Source organism: Equus asinus, chromosome 18 (genome assembly GCF_041296235.1).
Source record: "Equus asinus isolate D_3611 breed Donkey chromosome 18, EquAss-T2T_v2, whole genome shotgun sequence".
Lineage (NCBI taxonomy): Eukaryota > Metazoa > Chordata > Mammalia > Perissodactyla > Equidae > Equus > Equus asinus.
In genome coordinates, this window is record NC_091807.1 from 29,663,691 (window position 1) to 29,679,822 (window position 16,132).

Consider the following 16,132-nt stretch of genomic DNA (forward strand, 5'->3'; position numbering starts at 1 on the left):
CAAACTTAACCACTCGGCCATGGAGCTGGCCCCTGTAAAGCCTTTTTTTTTAAAAGATTTTATTTTTCCTTTTTCTCCCCCAAGCCCCACAGTACATACTTGCATACATATTTTAGTTGTGGGTCCTTCTAGTTGTGGCATGTGGGACACCGCCTCACATGGCCTGATGAGCGGTGCCATGTCCGTGCCTAGGATTCAAACTGGTAAAACCCTGAGTCGCCGAAGCGGAGCGCGTGAACCTAACCACTCGGCCACAGGGCCAGCCCCATAAAGCCTTCCTTTTTAAGTTACGACAGTCCTAAAACATCCTTAACTCATCAATTGTTGTGTTTATAGTAGAGACTGTGCAAAACGCTTCTCCAAAGTAGGAACTGGGAGAAGATGCTCACCTTCACGATGAGCAGTTTGGTGGATGACTTGAGCTGTACGTGGCTGCTGGTCACAAACATTTTCATCAGTAAGTAAAACACGGATCGTTCTCCTCCGATAATCTCTGCATCTGGGCCTTCCTGGCATTAGAACAACAGAAGGTGACAAACGTAACAGAGGCCACTGTCTGCCGAGCAACATGGACTGCACGCCCAGTGTGCCGCCCAGCCTCTCATCTCAGCCCACGTTAACCACTCGGCAAGATGGCTGGGATTCCACGTACGAGGAACCTCTGAAGTTAGGGAACTCACCCAAACCCCCAGACAGCGGCTTAGTGAAAAGAGAGTAACAACAGGAAGCACGGTGGCCCTCCCCAGGTGCTGGCGCCGTCACACTTCTTTCCATACACTGACTCACTCCATCCTCCCAACAATCCGAGGTGGGGCCCACTGTCCCCATGTTACATATGTGGACCCTGAGGCATGAGGAGCTAACTGGCTGTTTAACGGCCAAACTAGGAGCCAAGCCCGGGCCCGGCCGCGGCACTGCCTGCGGTGGTGGGGCAGACTCGTCAAAGGCAGCACCTGCACGTCTCAGCAGGATGCTGGTGCTAATACAATCGACTCCTGACACACAACTTAGCCTCCTACAAAGGCTTTTAGGCTTTGAACATGCATCTCAGAGAAGCACACAGAGCTCGATTCCCAGCCCAAACCCTGCCGAGCCTGCGCCTCACTGGAGTGGCCCTGCAGCCCCCAGCAATGAGGACGCCCCTCAACACGTGGAGCACTGGTGTTCGCAAAGCCCAACAGCACAGAAGGTGGGGCATGGAATACAAATTAATATTCTAATATCAGTCCTTTCAAAGTAGGAGGCCTCTGTTTCCGTTCCAACTAAATCATCCAGATCCCCTTGCCCTCTTCAGCTGGGGCGAACAGGCCAACAATGTCCACGGCTCGTCAATTATCTGAGGTGGGTAAAGCGTCCTCTCAGCAGTGGCAGGGGTGGGGGAGGGTGTAAAGGCTGACCGCAGGGTTCTGGGCCTGGGTCCAATCCTGGATCCTCCACTTACGGTGGGGACCCTGCGGAAGTTCCCTAACCGCTCTGTGCTCCAGCTGCCCTATCTTTAAATGGCACTAAGTGAGCTGACACTCAGAGCACTCGTGTCAGCCCGGCACACACGGGTTCTCAAGAGGAACGACCCTCGACCACAAGGCCGGTGAACCCTAGGGAGAAGGACTTGCGGGAGATACACGGATCCCAGTGCCACAGCATTCTTACACCTTTCTGGAAACACCCCATGTAAATGTGCCAACACACACTTCTATGCTATTGATTCCACGTGGGATCTTAAATAAGATCTTAGTCATTTAAAAAAGTCATCTGAGCTACTAAGAAATACACTAAGACAATGCTAAATTTTGCCTGGTCATGTTCCCCTCTTTGGAAGAAGTGACTCAGCACCCTGTGTTTAAATACACAGATCAGTATCTGTTGCATCTTGACTTCCCTTTATGATTCAACATGATGTCATCCAGGAAATTCTGGAAGATATTATTAAAGACACAGAAAAACAGGCCAGCAATCTTTACTGATTTTCCACCAGCCTCAACCTTCTCCTGGCTTGCTATCTATTCCATCTCTGTCTCTGTCTTCAGCTCTTCTGGGATGAGGATAAAGGAGAAGGAATGTATTTTGTTTATCTTCCAAAAGGTTTTAAAATAGTCAAGATAAAAAATACAAAGAACTCCCAGTACCCAACAATAATACATCTTCAGTAAGGACACATTAAGCACTTTATTTTGCAAAAGCGAAGAGAGTCCCAGGCTTCCTGGGCCGTGAATCAGGACCTGGCCTCTGCTCTGGACGTGTCTTTCTAAAAGGGGCACTGTTAACACCTTCCTTCATGCCCCCAACCCTGGGAGGGTCCGGATCCAGTTCGAAATTCCCAGGCCAAAAAACCAACACAGCCAGCAGGCCAGCTCGCGACAGGAGGCCCTCTGCTTCCTACCTGCGCCTTCAGCCACAGAAACTTGCTGGCGGGCAGCTCCAGGGCCACCCGCAGCATGTGGTGCTGCAGGACGGGAGGCGCCTCCTCTCGGAGGCCCTGCTCAGAGATGATGCCTGCGGGGGGAGAGGAGGAGAATGCGCAAGGAGTCACGCGGAGGAGGGTGCCCGGCAACTGCTGCCCCTGGCCAGAAGGACCAGATAAGGAACCCCACATCCACAAATAAAAAGGATCCCACCCCCAGGTCCCATGTGCACCCTCACTCAGGCTGGATGCACTCCTCTGCCCAGACACACCTCACCTGACACGTCCTTCCCTCCCGAGGTCTATCCAAAGCCTTCAATGAAAAGCCCAGACTCCGCTGGCCCAAAGAAGCCCTTCCCTGCCCCTCAGCCCCGACTGACCTCCTCCTGTGGCTTTAAGCCCCACACCCCAGGCTACCCTCCAGGCCCGGGCTCTCATGAAGGTTAACCCTGAGGTGGGCCACAGGCCCTGCTCCCCAGGCTGCAAGCATCTAGTAAGCAGACAGGCCACCCAAGCCCGATACTGGGTCCTCATCGTCTGGCCTGATTTCTGGGTTTCTCCTTTGCTTGGGAAGGATGCAGGACTAAGCAATAAATCGCCATGTTCTAATAAATTTCATATTCTCACAGCAAGGACAACATTTTGCCTTCCAACAATTAAAAAGTTAATTACAGCTTTTGAATAGGATTATTTCAAGAGCTTATATAAATTCCCAGAATGAGATTTCTGCAAGTCTTCTTCCGTAGGCCCAATTACCATGTCAATTTTATTAGACAAATTTTTCCATCGAGGAAACGTGACCAGACAAGCAGAAGGCGACTTTCACGAGAGGCGGTTTGAAGCTGACTCGCTGGGTACAATACGAGTAACTATGTCAGAGGTGCCTCTGTGAACGGGCATCCCTCTCAGGGCTCTCGTTTCTGCACCACAGCTCCTCTGAAAACAGGCCTTAGAGTTCCTGTCACACGATCTGTCAGTCACCTGTGGCAGGCAACTCAGGCTGGCTGGCTCCTCTCTTCTCCTCTCTCATTGCTGCTAAGTGTTCATCTGCCATTTACTTAAGGAAGACCAGCTATTTAAATAGTATTGGTCCAACAACAGTAACCAGGCAGGTGGATCTTGCACACCGGCTCAACTGCCCACTGGCCTTCCCGGGTCTGGTTCATCCGCACTTCCCTCGTCCCCACCAGCAGAAACAGCGGAGGGCGTCTGCAGTCCCCGGACACACACCTTTCAGGAGCTTGCTGAAATCAAAGTTGTACTGCATGACCACGTGTGGGACCACCTTCTGGTAGAGGCATATGACCTGGAGCAGAACAGCTTTCAAGAGAATGGTTTCTGCATCGTCTGAACGGAAACAAAACCGCTTGAGTTAGGAAACACACTTGTTCTTTGTCCTCAATCAGCCACAGATAAGCAGCTGTGCCACCTGCCACCCACTGCTCTCAGCTCAAGCTGAACGCTACAGATGCAGACAGATCCCTGAGGCACTGGACTTCAAGAGCGCAGACGGTAAAAAAGTCCAGGCTCTTCAAACAGCTCGGGTTTAAATCCCCATTTTAGTGCTGTGACCTTGACAGGTTAAAGCCACCGTGTCCCTCTGTGCTTTAGGGTCCTCATCTGAACAAGAGGGACACACAGCAGTGACCACCCTCGTACAGATATAAGACACAAAGCCCACTGCCAGGCCAATAACAAGTCTGAGTCAACCTAACTTATACTATGTAGCCACCTCCATCTGCAGAGCTAAAGAGAGGTCCTCCCCACTGAAGGGCCAGAGCACATGGCCCCCACTGTTCACGTCTTCAGAGAGACACAGAGCTGGCACAGAGCTTGGGCACATTTCTAATAGATGTCAGAATTCGATCTACAATTCCATTCTTCTCCCAAGCAAAAAAGGACACAGGCTTCATTCACAGCCAGAGAGGCTTCAAAGCCCTCTAGACAGGAGCCATCCCCAGGCAGCTCTGTCTGCAAACAGCAGAGGCCCCACGGAACCCTCACCACACTCGGGAGCCACGCAGGCAGCAGGAGTCCTATCGCCCCTTTGCTTTCCTTTCTCGTCGTCCTGTTTTGCGTCTTGTTTTCTAAGTGACTGCCAGACCCACACGATGGTGTTCAGGTCCGGTAAAATCTAAAAGGTAAAACAAAGAAACAAAAACTCAGTCACATGAAAAAGAGAAACAAATGAACTGAACCTAGTAACAAGAAGCAAAAACCAGAGGGGAGGTGCAAACACATGTGAGTGTAGGCGAGTGTGAGCAGGACTGTATAAGAAAGAGCCAGGACAGCAGGATGAGAATCCTTTTGTGACCTCTGTTTTGTGGATCAGTTCCTAGAACTGTACACAAGAAGGATCTGGTTAAAAAATAAGTGCTGCTAATTAAAAGCAGCCCCTTAAGACTCATTCACCTGAGCAGGACACTGGGAACAAAGAAACACGTCTTGAGGACCAGCTGGGGGACCTGGCCCGGCACGACCTTGGCTCTCTCAGGGCAGCTGCCAGTCTGCAGATGACCGCCCTTCCTCACTCAGAACAAGCCAGAGGGAGGACGGCGGGGAAGGGGCTTCCCAAGGCCGCCACTGCGGCCCCAGTCCAGTGTGGGTATGCAGCGGTGGGGGCACAGGAAGGGCACAGCAGCCCCTGATGAGACTTGAGGCCCGAGGAGCACCCCACCCCTTCACTTCACTGAGCACCCAGCCTCTGTGCCCCCAAGACCGCCTTTTCCACCTGGTGTGCTTTCTGTGACATCTGGAAAGAAAGCCCTGGAAACTTCCCGGGAAGGCCAAGCCTGGCTTCCATGCCTACCTTGCTCAGAGCTTCTCTGAAGAGCCGCACAAACTCTTCCATCATCGCAGCCGTGTACACGCCTGACTCTTGCCACACCTCTTTATTCAGGCAGTAGTCAATGGTTTTTAATGCTCTCTTCAAGATGACGGCCAGAAGGGAGAACGCTGTGTGTCTCACTGATTTGCTGTCCAACTGGGAAGAAAGAGCGAAATCCACATCTTTAAGCTGCACTGGTGGGCACACACCTCCGAAGCCGGGGGCTTGGCTGGCTCTTGCCCCTTCTTGGGTCACTCAGAGGCAAAGCAACTGGCCTCTATGCTGTGAGGTAGCCTGGGGACCCTGCCCTCTTGACCTCCTGCAAATTTGACCTTAGCTGTTGCTGGGAAGGCCGTTACCAGAGGAAGAGTCTGAGAGTTACTTCTGTTCTACCGTCTGTCTTTGGCAAGTCTCCCCTGACAACCACTCAGCTCCTATGAATTATCCGCATCAACAGCAGCCAAAATCTCACCAGAACCCAACCAGCCCCCGAAAAAGCATCTAACATCAGGTGGAAAGATGACAAGAAAGGGCATGAGGACTTCAGTGTGAACCACCACCTCTAGGCTCGGTCAGCGAGTGGCCCCCAACCCCAGGCCTCTGACACCCACGTTCTCTACTTGTACTCAGAAGGACAGCCAGGGGGCTCTTCAAAATCCCCACTCGCTGTGGAGACTGAATAAAGTTCAAGAACCTGCGCTACTACCAACAAGAGGGAAAGCCCAAGCCCCGGCTAGTTGTGGCGTGTCCTGGGCCAGCGCAGTGAGGGTACCTCCTGGACGCTCGGGAGACACCATCTCAGGCCCCAGTCCGAGCAACTCAACCAGCCCCAGGTGACTCCCAAGGACAGCAAAGCCTGGAGCACTGGCTGGGATCCCGTAGACTGACAGTCAGGCACAAACAGAAAGGTTTTCGATGGACTTTTAGCCTAATAACCACGACACCCACTCCCCCAGCGTTCCACTTAGCTGGGGTTTCATTTTACACGTGCGTCGTATACTAAAGGAGCACTCTATTAAATATTCTAAAGCAGTAACGACTCCCACCCCACTAATCACTTCAAAGGCAGGGCCTGACAAGTGTCCACATGTACACTGGACGGCAGGGAGCAGAGCTCAACCAACAGCCTGACACGCTGCCTCCACACACCTTATTTCCTGCTTCTGAAATAAGCTCACTCTTTTCTTCCTCATTCTAAAATGTATGCTATGTTAAAATTTTTCAGATAATACTCTAAAGAATAAAAGAAAAATGTTAAAAAAGAAAAAAACCCACAAGCCCATCCCCTAGATATGCCCGAGTCACCGGTCTCCCCGGTCTTAACATACTGTCACAGCTTGGAAGGGGCCCACAAGGAGCAGACACGCTGTGACCTCTGCCTCGCTGGCCCTGGCCCTGCACAGGATGGCAGCACGGGCAGGGGGAAAGCCATGCCCCTGCGGGTACAGCCCCTCTCTCCTGAAACAGCACTGTGGGAGGGAGAGAAGACAGCCACTTATATCCCAGACCGCCAGGAGGCAGCTCGAAGGGCAGCGCAAACACAGCCAGCCAGAGGAAACTATCTTCTACCCATGAGAGGCAGCATCTGACATATTCCTTTCAATTCTATCTTCTTGCAGCCCCTTGGGATCAAATATTTTGTGTCTCCCACAAAACAGACGGGCAAGCTAGCTGGGTCCTAATTTGGGTTATGATTTGGCAACCAGAACAAAAGACCTTTCTGCCTAGTCCCACATAGGCCTCCTTCTCTCTGTTCTTCACCCCACCCACCCACTCTCAGCACAACCCTGGATAGATATCAAAAAAAATGCTTAACCCTACTGCATGACCGAAGGAGCTACGCCACCTTACGGAAACTGCCCCATCACGATGGGGTCTGCTCATGCCTGTGCAGACTCTGCTCCTGATGTGTTCACACAATAAGCCAGCCTGCCTGGAAGAAAGGGACTCCGCCTGCCCTGCACCCCTCTGAACATCCGGCCTCTCCTAGGTAGGTCTTGAGGCCACCTGGGTTTAGGAGGGGCTGGCAGGACCCAGGACCCACGTGTGTCAACAACTAAGGTGCCATTCACCCACAGCTACAATGCTGTGGTGAAAGATGCACGAATCCCTCTGAAGGTGGCTTCTGATGGGAGTTGGGTACCTTTATAATAAATAATAATGAGAAATTTAAGTATTGGTTTTTTCCATGACCACGTCCTCCAAAAACGCCTGAAGCAGCTGGTCCTCAAAGTAAACGTTCCCCAGAAATTTCTTAACAGTATTCACTTAAGCCACCAAAGAAAGCATCTGCTCAGCAAATTGCAGCGCCACCCTGCTCAGAAATCCTAAACTACCGAGATTTTAATAGACATTGGGCTGTAACTGAACACACTTCCCCTCCTCTGATTCTGACACTCTCCCTCCCTCAGGCAGCCGAGAGAGCCGTGGAGGGACCCGGCAGTCCCAGCTCTGGGCTGCAGTAGGGACAACATCGGGCACCCAGTCACCCTCTGGCATAAATGTGCCTCGGGCTCCAGGGTCCCTTCCCAGGTGAGCAGCAACTCGCACTCAGGGAAGGCCTCAGAGGCTTACTGACAAAACACGGTCCAACACATCCAGGCTGGTATTCTCAGAAGAATCCCCAGCACAGCCGGCGGGATTAGCAAGAGAAAGTTCCAGAAGCGGGGTAGCCACTTACATTTAACGCCTGGGTGAACATGATCTTATTGCACACCAGGGGCACGGTGGTCACCATCACCATTGCCAGGAGCCGAGGCAACGGGATGAACTCTCTGGTCTGAAATGCCCGGGAAATGTCAGGCTGGGCCTCATAGATCTAGGAAAAGGAGGAGAGAAAATGAGCCGGTGCAGGAGGTTACATTTCAAACCTGAGGCTAATTGCAGGCACCCCACAGCGAAGCTGTTCCAATGACACAATTATAGGAATAAAGGTCTGAAGCTCGCCAAAGGGAACAGGGTCCAGAAGATTAACCCCAAATCCATTTGTTAAAGACAAGTCAGGTCACGAGACTGGCTGTTACTGGGGCACTGACCTTCAACAGAGCTCGGCCTGCAGTCTGGGAGCCTCTTAAAACCTCGGATGGCAAGTCAGTCACTGCCACAACTAACGACAGTATAGCTCACCAGTAACCACACTTGACCGGCACCTGACAAATTACATCATCACCTTAATGCTTCACAACAACCCTTTGGGGTCGGGATATTTTACATTAAAATAAGAAATGTTTATAGATAACAAAATTGGACCTCAATGAGGCTGAGTAACTTCCCTGGGCCACACAGCTATTAAGCAGAGAAGTGAGGACTCATTCCCAGGCGTGCACTGCTCCCTCCCCTTCCCCGGGAGAGCAGCACCAGAGCAGCTCCCAACAGGGGTGCTGGCCACAGGGCTGAGGGGCAAAGTGCATCCTTCTCGTCCCAAACACACGCAGGGACTGCATACATAGGCACCCATGTAAAATGAGAGTATACACGAATAAAAGCTTGTTTTACAGATAATCCATGCCCAGGTCGAGGCACAAGGAAAAAGAAAAAAGATTGGCAACAGATATTAGCTCAGGTGCCAATCTTTCAAAAAAAAAACTATGCTACAATTCAGACATTTCATTATACCAGCCTAACTGTGCTGAAACTCACTATGATCTCAATCTAAGCAAAATCTGGATGAAAAAGATGCAATTGGCCCAACAGATTCAAAAGGCATAAACCTCAAAATTCAGCTCAATTAAAAGCAAAATGTCCTAAGAAGATAAGGACACTCGCACTTATATGATCTAAAATACCCCCTGAAGAAGGGCTGAACCAGGTTCTTCATACTGTACAGCTGATCAGAACGTCGCTTCCTCCCTCCCCTGCCTGTCAGTCCCCAGACTCCTTACCCGCTGCCTCCCACCCTATCTCAGACTTTGAAATGCCCGTGTGTTTTTACCTTGTTTAGTAGTTTGATGTTATTTGACCAAGTGGACTTCACTCTGGGGAGAAAGGAAAACGTTACTTCCTTGAAATATTTGTTCAGTAGGTCCGGGCACACTTTAAGGATGTTCACCACGAGTTCAGCCACCAGCTCATCGTCTGCCGCAGTTTTCAAACCCAGCAGGAAGTGCAGGAGTGTCAGGTTTCCCCCTCTGTCAAAGAAAGGAGAAGAGTGGTCAGCAGGGAATTTTCACAACACACTGAGAGCTCGGGATACTAACGGCAGCTCTGCAGCATCCCGTCAGTAAACGCAGCTGTGACACGGCCCTGGGCAAGTTCATTTTTGGTGAATTTCCCGTGTGGAATAAAGTGGGATGTTTTCATGGCCTGTGGGGTTCCAGCTCTCCACCAGAGGGCTCAAGTTCTCCCCTTACTTCCGAGTGGCTGAAAAAGTTTCTGCTTTGCCCTGTGCCCCATCTCTCCTTTCCTCCCTTGAGTTCCACTGGACTTTCCAAGAAGAGAAAGCAACACATTCTCTCTATCCACCCCAGCCACCTACCAGTCTGCCTAGAAGTCAAGGCCAGTGTAAAGAAAGGGCAAAATCGGCCGGGAGGAATCCACTTCCCAAATTTCATTTTGAGATTTTACTAAACTCTTCTCTCCAACTACACCCAAAAAGTATGTATATAAATGAATATCTATGTGTATATAACTATAAAAAATACAGAGAATGCATTTTTCTTTTCAAAAGGTGAAGCTTGTTTTTTTTCTTTTACATGAAGTGCTGATAAATTGTTACACAGTCCATAGTGCCATAAAATTATTTCTAAAACTCAACAAGACGGCACAAAATCTCTGCACAGGTCTTCTGCCTCCTGTTTCTAGCTCATTTCAAATTCCTAAACCTTCACTTAGCAGCCAAAGGAAAGTAAAATAGGATTAAAACTCTACTGTATGATAACATTCAAAACTTGTCCCAAAGTGGGCAGTTCTCAAAAGTATAGGATGATGACAAAATAAGAAGCAGAAAAGCATACGGACACTAAAACTTGCACAAAGGGAGCAACTAGCCTCAAATCAACATGGCCAAACCCACAGGACTCTGGGTTTTACCTGCCTTGATACCTTCTACGAAAAGAAGCCTTTTCATATCTGCTTGACTAGGAAGTCATAAAATCCAGAAAAACCTCAGGATTTGCCTAATTTGCACAACATGTTGATGGCTTCTAGGACCCTCACTGTTTTGTATCCCTTTATAAACTGACTAAAACTAAGATGCTGTATAATAGCTTCATATACAGTAAAAAGTTTTCAAAAATTGAATTAGAAAAGAATATAATTTCGATCAGAAAACTATCCTTTTTAAAAGTTTAAAATTCTTAATATGAAAAATTCATGAGCAAAATATAGTTTGTGTTGTCAAATGAATGGAATATTAAATCCACAAAAAGTGCTAAAACTACTGCGTGCACACACACACCCCATTTTAATCAACGACAATGTAATAAAATGAATAGCACGTATCCTGACACAGTGGTCAGTACGTGCCAGACACTGCTCTGGGCAGTGACCACACTCTACTTCTCTCTGAGGCAGGTACTAATTTTATTTCTATTTTACATGTGAGGTAAGAGAGGCAGAGAGGGGTAGTAATCTGCTCAAGGTCTCAGAGCCAACTCTAGAACCTGTCCTCTTAACTTCTACACCAGGGTTGGCAAACAAGGGCCCACTGTCTGTCTTTGTAAATAAAGCTTTATTGGGACACAGTTACACCCATTTGTTTACATCCATGGCTGCTTGGTGCTACAATGGCACAGTTGAGCGGTGACCACAGAGACTGTATGGCCCACCAAGCCTAGAGTACTTACTATCTGGCCCTTTAGAAAAAAAGTTTGCCCATCCTCGCCTACGCTACGATGCCTTGCTTTCAAACACCTACCACGTGCCAGGCACTGTCCTAGGCACTGCGGATCTGAAAGAGACCAGCCTCTGTTCTCACTGATTCTCACCTACAGACAATGAACAAGCAAATAAATAAATACGCAAGGTGGTGATAAGTCACCATCAGAAGCAAGAGCCAGGCAAAAGGATAGTCATGGAGGAAGGGCTATTTCAGAAAACGGCTGCCAGGGAAGGCCTCTCTGATGTGGTCACATTTGCACAGAGACCTGAAATGAAATAAGGGAAGAAGGCTTACAACTACTGGGGAACCACGCATTTCAATTTTCTCAGCTTTCCATTAATGTCCCCACAAACCAAATTCCCTTCCTCTCCCCTAAGCACAAACATTTGCCTTTTGCGCACAGCTTCAAAAACTGACGTAAACCTCAGCTTATTTAAACAGACCCACACCCACAAGTTGATTCAGTATGCTCATTAAATGACCACCTATTCTATGGGTCTACTTAAGGGGGAAAAAAAATGTGTGTGTTTTCAGCATGGTTTTATATTAGACTATAAAAGTCTGCTGTTCATTTGAGTAGAAAAATGAGCTTTTTCTCACTGGTGAGAGAAAAGCTATATTATCACCAAACAAATTAAAGGAAAAAAATGATGTGGCAAGTTAATTCACGATAATCTCAGAATCAAAACAAGTTTAAAGTCACGAGCAGGGAGAAAAATTCCCACTGTGTGACCCCATTCTGAAGGAACCAGTCATTTCTGGACTGGTTAAAACTCAATCGAACCATCTATATCCTCATAATAAAATGCCAAAAGGGTAAAAAACAAGAGTCACTCACAGTGGCCAGAGAATATGTCCAATATGCTTATTGTCAAACAGGAAAAAAGCAGGTTGATGAACAATATATCTAGCAGCAGCCCATTTTGGTTATTAAAAATATTAACATGGAAGGGAGAAGAGCCAAGATGGTGCCGTGAGTAGTCCTCTTTGTCTCTCGCCCTTCGAGTCTACAATTGTTTGGACACTTATCGCTTGACAAAGGATATCCAGACAGCATCTCAGGACGTCTGAGACACCCACGCGACTATACATCGGAAGGCGGATGGACTTTCCTCCGGGAGGATGTGGAAATAGGTGAAAACTCTCCGACCCCGACGGGCAGCCTAGTACCCACAAGCGGCTTTCTTCCAACGGACGCCCCCAGAGGATCCACACACATCTAGGGCAGGAGCGAGAACACAACAGAGGAGCGACGGTGGAAACAGGTGACCAGAACCCTACCTAAACCCCCTGCAATTACTCCTAAACGCAGAGGGAAACTTTGGAGTTGCACACCTGAGCCCGCAGGGAGAGTCTCTCCCCGCCATTGGCGGGGAGACCCAGCCTGGTGCTCGGGGCGCCCGGAGGGTCCCAGAGAGAGACACGGAGGACACGGAGATCTCCCAGCTGCCGTTGCCCGCCCCGTGGGACTAGGGATTGCCGGAGATCTCGGAGAGGACCGGGGCTGGGGGAATTTTCAAAGGCCGGTTCTGCGACCCGGAGGGGAAGCGCCGGAGCTCCGCCCGGGCAGCAGACAAAACTCTCTGTCTGCCGTTAGCAGAGGGGCCACGCTGAGCATTCACGGCTCCGGCAGAGGCCCGGAGAGAAGCCCTGAGGGCGGGGCGACCCCCAGCTGCCGTTGCCCGCCCCGTGGGGCTAGGGATTGCCGGAGACCTCGGAGAGGACCGGCGCCGGGGGAACTTTCAAAGGCCGGTCCGGCGACCCGGAGGGGAAGCGCCGGACCTCCGCCAGGCAGCAGACAAAACTCTCTGTCTGCCATTAGCAGAGGGGCCGCGCCCAGCATTCAGGGCTCCGGCAGAGGCCCGGAGAGAAGCCCTGAGGGCGGGGCGACCCCCAGCTGCCGTTGCCCGCCCCGTGGGACTAGGGATTGCCGGAGATCTCGGAGAGGACCGGGGCGGGGGGAACTTTCTAAGGCCGGTCCGGCGACCCGGAGGGGAAGCGCCGGACCTCCGCCAGGCAGCAGACAAAACTCTCTGTCTGCCATTAGCAGAGGGGCCACGCCCAGCATTCACGGCTCCGGGAGAGGCCCGGAGAGAATCCCAGAGGGCGGGGCGACCCCCAGCTGCCGTTGCCCACCCCATGAGGCTAGGGATTGCCGGAGATCTCAGAGAGGACTGGGGCTGGAGAGAGTTCCAGAGACCCAGCTTAGTAGCCTAGGGGGAAACCCTACAGGCTCACAGCAGCCTTAGGGAAAGCCTCTGCACAGCACCAGTAGAAGGCACCCAGCCGCCAGCCACAAGGCTGGAAGACCCCAGGGCAAAAGCAGCATAGCTAGGTGTACCAACCACAGACTGTAGAAGATGCCAATAGCTCTCCTGCGACCCATAGAGGACAAGTGAGATTTGGTGGGTGCCGACAGCAACGGAGCGACAAATATAAGTGATCCCACCCCTGGCTGCTGGAAAAGCCCATAACACCGTTGCAGACCCCAAGGAGAGAGCACATCTAGGTGGGCTGCAACAGTAGGCACCTGCAGCCTGAAGCCCCCCTGTGACGGCCCCCACGGCAGAGGAGGGAATCCAAAGGGCCACTGTGGCTACGAAGAGGGGCCCAGGCCCAGGTAGCAACTACGGACAGGGTTCCTGGTTGGTGAAATATAAACAGCTGCTCCTCCCACCGCAGCAGCTGAAACAAGTGAAAGGAGCAACTAAACTCTATCTCCATGCGGAGGCACAAATCAACAACATCAAGCAATATGAAAAAATACATTAAATCTCCAGAACAGAAAGAAAGCAACAAATACACAGAAAACAATCCCAAAGAAAATGAGATATATAACCTAAATGACGATGACTTCAAAACAGCCATCATTAAGATTCTCAATGAGTTAAGAGAGAATTCTGACCGACAACTCAACGAGTTCAGGAGCTATGTCACAAAAGAGTTTGATACGATAAAGAAGAACCAAACAGAAATATTGGAAATGAAGAACACAATAGAGGAGATTAAGAAAAATCTAGATGCTCTGAACAGTAGGGCCGATAATATGGAGGAAAGAATTAGCAATTTGGAAGATGGCAATATAGAATTGTTGCAGGCAGAGGAGGAGAGAGAAGCAAGACTTAAAAGAAATGAAGAAACTCTCCGAGAATTATCAGACACAATTAGGAGATGCAACGTAAGGATTATAGGTATACCAGAGGGAGAAGAGAAGGAGAAAGGGGCAGAAAACCTATTCAAAGAAATAATGGCTGAGAACTTCCCAAATCTGGTGAGGGAGATGGATCTTCAGGTGACAGAAGCCAATAGATCCCCAAACTTTATCAACGCAAGAAGACCAACTCCACGGCATATAGTAGTGAAGCTAGCAAAAGTCAACGACAAGGAGAAAATATTAAGGACAGCCAGGCAAAAGAAACTAACCTACAAAGGAACCCCCATCAGGCTATCAGCAGATTTCTCAGCAGAAACTTTACAGGCTAGAAGAGAGTGGAATGATATATTCAAAAATTTGAAGGACAAAAATCTACAGCCGAGAATTCTCTACCCAGCGAAAATATCCTTCAAATACGATGGAGAAATAAAAACCTTCCCAGATAAACAAAAATTAAGGGAGTTCATTGCCACAAAACCTCCTCTTCAGGAAATCCTCAGGAAAACCCTCATTCCTGAAAAATCCAAAAAAGGAAAGGGGCTACAAAACCAAGAGCAGAGGAGATAAGTAGAAGGACAACAACAGAGAGTAGCAGCTCTACATCAGAACAGATTAAACCATGGGACGAGAAACAAAGGAAACTGAAGAAAACCGGAAAACAAGACACAAAATGGGAGTGGTAGGCCCCCACGTCTCAATAATCACTCTAAATGTAAATGGATTGAACTCCCCAATCAAAAGACACAGAGTGGCAGGATGGATCAAAGAACAAGATCCAACAATATGCTGCCTCCAGGAAACACACCTCAGCCCCAAAGACAAACACAGACTCAGAGTGAAGGGATGGAGAACAATACTCCAAGCTAATAATGAACAAAAGAAAGCAGGTGTCGCTATACTAATATCAGACAAGGTAGATTTCAAAGCAAAACAGATAAAGAAAGATAAAGAGGGACAGTATATAATGATAAAAGGGACTCTCCACCAAGAAGACATAACACTTATAAATATATACGCACCCAACACAGGAGCACCAAAATTTGTAAAGCAACTCTTAATAGAACTAAAAGAAGACATCAACAACAATACAATAATAGTAGGGGACCTCAACACACCATTAACACCAATGGACAGAACATCCAGACAGAAAATCAACAAGGAAATAATAGAATTAAATGAAAAATTAGACCAGATGGACTTAATAGATATATATAGAACACTTCATCCAAAAACAGCAGGTTACACATTCTTCTCAAGTGCACATGGAACATTCTCAAGGATTGACCATATTTTGGGAACCAAAGCAAACATCAATAAATACAAGAGAGTTGAAATAATATCAAGCATCTTTTCTGATCATAACGCTATTAAACTAGAAATCAACTACAAGAAAAAAGCAGAGAAAGGTGCAAAAATGTGGAGACTAAACAACACGCTTCTCAACAAACAATGGATCATTGAAGAAATTAAAGAAGAAATCAAATATTATCTGGAGACAAATGAAAATGAGAACACGACATACCAAATCATCTGGGATGCAGCAAAAGCAGTCCTAAGAGGGAAATTCATCGCAATACAGGCTCACCTCACTAAACAAGAAAAAGCTCACGTAAGCAACCTCAAACGACACCTAACGGAACTAGAAAAAGAAGAACAAACAAAGCCCAGAGTCAGTAGAAGGAGGGAAATAATAAAAATAAGAGCAGAAATAAACGATATTGAAACAAAAAAGACAATAGAAAGGATCAATGAAACAAAGAGTTGGTTCTTCGAAAGAATTAACAAAATTGACAAACCCCTAGCCAGACTCACCAAGAAAAGAAGAGAGAAAGCGCAAATTAATAAAATCAGGAATGACAGAGGAGAAATCACAACAGATACCAATGAAATACAAGAGATCATAAGAGAATACTATGAAAAACTATATGCCAA

General features: G+C 48.7%; 1 protein-coding gene across 4 annotated transcripts in view; it reads right to left on the reverse strand.

Annotated features, from left to right (window-relative positions):
• Positions 1 to 16,132, reverse strand: part of URB1 (URB1 ribosome biogenesis homolog) — a 76,268-nt gene that overhangs the window by 41,765 nt on the left and 18,371 nt on the right. For all 4 annotated transcript variants that reach the window (XR_011495377.1, XM_014827590.3, XM_070488758.1 and 1 more), the window contains exons 9-15: positions 9,160 to 9,355; positions 7,909 to 8,046; positions 5,211 to 5,384; positions 4,406 to 4,535; positions 3,632 to 3,748; positions 2,381 to 2,493; positions 390 to 509 (exon numbers count right to left, since the gene is read on the reverse strand). Coding sequence is in view for 3 of the 4 variants with exons in the window: in XM_014827590.3 (XP_014683076.3) it covers positions 390 to 509; positions 2,381 to 2,493; positions 3,632 to 3,748; positions 4,406 to 4,535; positions 5,211 to 5,384; positions 7,909 to 8,046; positions 9,160 to 9,355 (988 nt within the window). In the remaining variant the exon portion in view is untranslated. The remainder of the gene's footprint in view (positions 1 to 389; positions 510 to 2,380; positions 2,494 to 3,631; positions 3,749 to 4,405; positions 4,536 to 5,210; positions 5,385 to 7,908; positions 8,047 to 9,159; positions 9,356 to 16,132) is intronic.